The following is a 6,306-nucleotide window of genomic DNA, read 5'->3' on the forward strand; positions in this document are numbered from 1 at the left end:
TTCTTTCTTTCTTTCTTTCTTTCTTTCTTTCTTTCTTTCTTTCTTTTTCTTTCTTAAAGATTTTATTTATTTGAGAGAGAGGGAGCATGAGCAGGGGGAGGGGCAGAGGGCAAACCCAACTCCTCCCCGAGCAGGGAGCCTCAAGCCGGGCTGATCTCAAGAACCCTGGGATTATGACCTCAGCAGAAGGCAGGCGTTTAACTGCCTGAGCCACCCAGGCGCCCCTGAATTTTGTTTTTTAACAAGACAAAAAGAAATGCAGTCCTGGGAAGTCCCAGGGCAGGATCGGAAGCAGAGGTGGGCTCCGGTAGGCGTGGGAGGCCCAAGGCCACCTAGGGCTGCAATACAAGCACAGGCCCCAGGCCCAAAAGAGCAGGGGGCAGGGGTGGGGGGACGAGTTCGGACACGAGTGAGGACATCTGTGGATGACCGGTGGAGCCGGTCAGAGAGGTGGCCCGGTTAGGTCCCAGGGGAATCCAATGCCAGGGTGTGACATTCCAATTTGAGCAGCTGAACTTGCTATGTGACAGGGAGCCCCGGGATCTGGGGAGCTGCCCAGGCAAGCCCAGCCTGCAGGGTCCTGCAGGGACACGCCGTGAACTCACACGGCCCGGCCTCAGAAGTTCACCAGCAACTGGCCGTCGGAGCGGCTCCTGACCCGCCTGGCACTTAGTAGGGACTCTTCAGCTATCTGTCCCATGCATGAGCCGGGGAGGAAACGGAGATGCCCTGCCCACTCACGTCCTGCCAGGGGCCGCTGTTGCTAAACTCAAACTCGGCCACGGGCCTGACCCAGTTTCGCGGCGCCGCGCGCCGAGCCCGGGGAGCAGCGTGACCAAGGCGCCCCCGCCGCCGGCCCGCGCCCGGGATCTGCCGTCGCACCGGATCCGAGGCCGCTTCTGACATTTGCCTGGGCCGTGACTCATCTCCCCGCGGAGGAGAACGGGGCCTTTGTGGGCTCCCCGCGCGGGCCGTGCCGTGTCCGGGGCAGCACTGCCCCCCGGCGGCCGGGAGCGCGGTGGAGGGCGCGGGAGGGGGCGGTGGGGGCCCGCGCCAGATCCCCGAGCGCTGGCGGGCGGCCCGGCCCGTGCGCCTCCGGGAAAGCGGGGCGAGGACTCACCACCTCGCCCCGGGGGGAAGCTTCCACAAAGGAGGGAATTGTTTCTCTCGCCCCGGGGAAGGACGAGCTCGGGCACCCCAGATGCCCGCTCCCCCAGGCCTGGCCCAGATGGGGGGCCAGCGGGCCAGGGCGGCTCCCCCACCCGGCTGGAAAGAGAGTGCCTTCTCTGCCCAAAGCCTGGGCTGCCGCATCTTAAAAATAGATGCAAACATCTACCTTTCCCCTTTTGTGAGTTCCCCATTCCTATCTTTTGTCCATTTTCCTATTTTTATTTATTTTTCCTCTTGTTGATTTTTAGAAGCACTTCAAAATGTCAAGTCTCTCATATGTGTTGCAAGTATTATTCCAAGCTTAGAAGTTACTCTTGGTTGTGTTTTGGTGATTTTTAACACATATGCTTTATATTTTTATGTGGTCCGACCTTTTGATGTTTTCTTGTATTCTTTTCCCCTTTGCTTTTTGCTTGTAGGACTGTTCCCATCTGAGTACCAGACAGAGATTTCCCTCATTGTCTTCCACCCCCACTTCTTCCTCCTCCCCCTCCTCCTCCGTCCTCCACATCTTCTTGTTTTAATCCCCTATGGAATTTATTTTGATGTAAGGTATGAGGTACGGGTACCTGGCTGGCTCAGTCCGTTAAGCGGTCTGCCTCCAGGTCATGATCCCAGGGTCCTTGTATGGAGCCCCTGGTCTGGCTTCTCACCGGGTGGGGAGTCTGCTGGTCCCTCTGCTCCTCTCACCCACTTGTGCTCTCTCTCTCTCCGAAATAAATAAATAAAATCTAAAAAAAAAAAAAAAAAGGTACGAGATAAAGATCTAAACTTATTTTTTTCCAAATAGTTAGCCAACTGCCCAAATGCCATTATTTGGCCTTTCTTTTTTATGAGAATATTCCCTTACTGATTTGAAATACCACCTCCGTCATAGACTAAATGCTCGGGCCTGTTTCTGACCAGGACCCTGACATTATACACTAAGTCAAAGGATATAGACCTTTTCTTAAAAAAAAAAAAAAAAAAAAAAAAAAAAAACCACTGTGTGGCTCCGTTCCTTAGGCATCTGCCTTCAGCGCAGGGGTCCTGGGATTAAGTTCTGAAGGGGCTCCTTGCTCAGCAGGGAGCCTGCCTCTCCCTCTGCCTGCTGCTCCCCCTGCTTGTGCTCTCTCTCTCTGACAAATAAATACATAAAGTCTTAAAAAAAAAAAAAAGAGTCAGACACTTGGGGCACCTGAGTGGCTGTCAGTTAAGCGTCTGACTTCACAGGTACCTGGGTGGCTCAGTCGGTTAAGGGTCTGCCTTCGGCTCAGGTCATGATCCCAGGGTCCTGGGATCGGGTTCTGCATCGGGCTCACCTGCTCGTGGAATCTGCTTCTCCTCTGCGCCTGCCCCCGCCCCCACTGGTGCTCTCTCTCTTTCTCTCTCAATCACTCTCTCTCTGTCTCAAATAAATAAATAAATGAGAGAAAGAATAGCATAATGTTTTGAGGTTCATCCATGCTGCAGCCTGTAGCAACACTTCAATCCTTTTTTATGACTGGCTAATATTCCACTGTATGGATGTACCACAATGTTTACCCCATTCATCCATTGACGGACACTGGGGTTGCTTCCACCTTTTGGCTCTCATGAGTAGTGCGGCTATGAACGGTCACAGAGACTCTGATTCCTGTGAAGGAATGACTGGGTAGTGATCTGATAAAGCAAGTTTTCTAACCTGTGAATTTTTTTAGTATGGAAATTTCATGATGTTGCAAAAGCACATCCCATGTTGACAGACACTTGATGAAACCAATGTTTTTAATTTCCAGGGATGTCTGGGTAAAACAACAGCAACACACACACAAAAAAAGTACTGGTAGCGAGTAAGGAAGAAAATGAGCATTTGTTGAGCCTCGTATGTTGGGCCTAATTCCAGGTAGTGGCTGCTGCCGTGCCTGTGTCCCCTGGGCCACCTGGAGTCAATGATGAGAGTACCTTAGGAAGGTGACCTCTTGCATGTCTGCCTCAGGACATGCCCTGGATGCGAAGCCTACACGGGGGCAGCGCAGAAGTGCCAAGGATTTGCCCGTACCCTGGGCGAGACCCTCAACCAATGAAGAGCGTTCTCACTCCTCTGCTGAATGCCGAGGCGTGTCCTCCCTCTGCAGCCTCTCAGCCGGTCCCTGGTGGGGACAAACCCCAGCTGCCCACCGTGCTAACCTCGCTTATTAACGTAGACATCAGTGGCTCGCTTCCCATCCCCGTCTCACATCTCCCCTCCCTCACTGAGTGTTGGATTTCTGACTCCTCCCCTTACTTTTTTTTCTTTTTTTTTACTCTTAGTGAATGACTTAAACCCTGTGCGTTAGGGACCTCGTTTACAACATGCTAATCCTAGTACCTGCCGCCCTGAGGACAAAATGAGCTAACGCATGTCAAGGGTTTAGAACAGTGACTGGCACATTGCATGTGCTCAGAAACGTCAATCACGTTTCATAAATAGAATGAGCATTGGCCGTGGGAAGCAAAACACATCGGGGTCCAGTTTCCTCATCTGTGAAGCACAGGTTAAAATGCCGCTCTGAGAGGCACCTGGGTGGCTCAGTCCGTTAAGCAAGCATCCGACTCTTGGGGTCCACTCAGGTCATGACCTCGGGGTCCTGGGATCGAGCCCCACATCAGGCTCTGTGCCCAGTGCAGAGTCTGTTTGAGATTCTCTCACTCCCTCTGTCCTTCCGCCCCGCCCATTGCTCTTATGCATGCTCTCTCTCTCTCTCTCTCTGTCTCAAATAAATAAGTAAATCTTGCAAAAAAGAAGAAAAGAAAATGCCCCCCTTGAAAGATGACTGTGAGGGCTAAATGGACTGACATGATCTGGGAAACTACAGAGCACGGGGCCTGTCTGAGGTGAGGGCCAGTGCTGGGCATGCCAACGGGGCCATCTTCCTCCAGCGGCTGTGACCTCCACCGAGAGAGAGGGGCCAGTGCTGGGGTGCAGGTAAGACCGCTTCAGAGTCCCGGGCCACCTCCTCCTTTACCTCTGGAGAATGGTGTGACCTCAGGCAGGCCGTGTCCCCCGGGCCGCGGTCTCCACACCCCCAGACGGAAGTGGTTGGGTTTAGGGGATTGCTAAACGCCCTACCGGCTCCAGAGTTCTAGGGAGAGGCCCAGTCCTGGGATGGACACCCACGTACATGCACGCCTGCACTCACATACGTGCATACGTACACACACAGAACACCCACGCAGACAGACACACACACGCCACACACACACTGTGGAGCAGAAGCAGCAGCATATCTGCTCGGGCCACTTGGGTCACCTCCAGGAGCCTCAGGCCCCAGGCTCTGCTGGCCTTGAAAATCACCCCAGAGAAGAATAATGGGGAAAACATTTCCAGGCATTTTCATGTGTGAAAGCTGTTTTCTTCTTAGGCTCCTCCTCTCCTTTCGTCACTTTGCAGATGTCCGTGGCTGTCTTGCCAAGTCTTGGGATCAAGCCACATGCCCTCTCGAGGGCTGGGTTGGGGGGTGCACGGGGAGCACTGAAAGACCAGCCTGTACCACCCTCTCCAGCCCCTACAAGAGTCTAACCGACCCAGAGGAAGAAGTAAACAGCCCCACGATGTTTGACAGATGTCCTGGAATGTGACTCCACCCTCCAGAGGAAGCCAAGGCTGGACGTGACCGCAGAGCGGCTGGGGCCTAAGAAGAAGGCAGCATGGTCTAGCGGTCTCCGAGGGAAGCTGAGGAGAGACAGAGAGTGTGTGCGTAGCCCCTTCTCTGGATCCAGGCCTTCTATCCACCGGCTGGGATCTTCTCTTCCTGCTCAGACACCCCAGGGAGGCAAGAAACAGAACTTTCTTTGGTTTCTAGGTGCCTCATTTTTGCCTTCTGTCCCTTTTCCAACAAGTTGGTGGGAAAAATAAATAGCCTCTTGCAGGAGTTATGTCGTAGTTCTGAGGTCTTACTGCAATGCTGCATGGTAGGAGCGTAGCCTTGCGGTCCTCATACAGCGATCCCCAAGTCCCTTCTGAGGGGTCCTTGCGTGAGCCCCCATAGGGCCGATGTTTCCCCGTTTGTCATGGTCACAGTCCCTGCTTAGATACCTCCCCAACCCATTTGCCCCAGGCTCCTGCTGCCTCCCTGAGAGCTGCTCTGGGGCCCACAGATCTCTTGCCCTCTCTCATTCTTCGTCAGGCCAGGGGACCCCACTCCTGGTTCTGGAGGGGGGGGGTCTCCTTTCCCCACTGCTTCTGGCCAAGATGCCTGGAACCCTTTTCTCCCTATATCACCTCCAGAAATCATCTCCGTTCTTCTGAGGGCTTAAGCTCTTCGAAGAGCCTCATTTTTTAAACTTTTTTTAAAAGATTTTATTTATTTGACAGAGAGAGAGTACAAGCAGGGGGAGCAGCAGGGAGAGAGAGAGGTAGAGGGAGAAGCAGCCTCCCGCTGAGCAAGGAGCCCGACACGGGACTCGATCCCAGGCCCCTGGGATCATGACCTGAGCCGAAGGCAGATGCTTAACCCACTGAGCCACCCAGGTGCCCCTTTTTAAACATTTTTAATTAGAAATTTTTTGTTGCTATTGATTGATCGATTGAAATATAGATGATACTTAAAAGAGTTTTAGGTGACTTCTGTTTCCTTCCTCTTCCTCTCCCCTCTGCGTCAAGCCTCCAAACTGCCTGAATGAGGGAAAGGGAATGGAATAGAGAGAAAAATGAACGTTGGTGAGTATACCTAAATAATACCTAGCCACATGCACCGTTCTTGGATCTCACCGCAATCCCCAGATGTTATCCTCATTTTATGGACAAGGAAACTAAGGTTCGATAATGTCACATTTAACTCGGAGCACCTGGGTGTCTCGGTCAGTTAAGTGTCCGACTCTTCAGTCCAGCTGGGGTCATGATCTCGGGGTTGTGAGATGGAGCCCCAAGTCGGGATCTGCGCTCAGTGGAGAATCTGCTTGAGATTCTCTCTCTCCCTTTGCCCCTCCCCCCGCTCTCTCTCTCTCTCTAAAACAAATAAATCTTAAAAAAAAATAATAATGTCACATAACTAATAAGTGTCCTTGCCACATGCAAAACCAAACCACTGTGTAAAATGGGTGTGCCCTACGTCCGTGAACTAGACCCCGCCCTTTTTCTTGTTATTTATGAGAAAAACGCTGTATTCAAACAGAATCTTCCATGAAACACCTGAA

The 6,306-nt window shown here is 52.6% G+C and overlaps 1 protein-coding gene across 3 annotated transcripts in view; it reads left to right on the forward strand.

Moving 5' to 3' along the window:
* The window catches only part of WSB1 (WD repeat and SOCS box containing 1), a 36,621-nt gene extending 31,582 nt beyond the window's left edge, over positions 1-5,039 (forward strand). The window contains exon 9 of one of the 3 annotated variants that reach the window (XM_040641027.1): positions 4,734-5,039. In XM_040641027.1, the coding sequence (XP_040496961.1) occupies positions 4,734-5,026 (293 nt within the window). In that variant the 3' untranslated portion in view covers positions 5,027-5,039. Of the gene's footprint in view, positions 1-4,561 lie in introns of all 3 variants that reach the window. The other 2 variants (XM_040641028.1, XM_040641029.1) reach the window with 2 other exon arrangements.
* The last annotated feature ends 1,267 nt before the right edge of the window (positions 5,040-6,306 follow it).

Source organism: Ursus maritimus, unplaced genomic scaffold, assembly GCF_017311325.1.
Source record: "Ursus maritimus isolate PB19 unplaced genomic scaffold, ASM1731132v1 scaffold_24, whole genome shotgun sequence".
In the NCBI taxonomy this organism is placed as follows: Eukaryota; Metazoa; Chordata; class Mammalia; order Carnivora; family Ursidae; genus Ursus; species Ursus maritimus.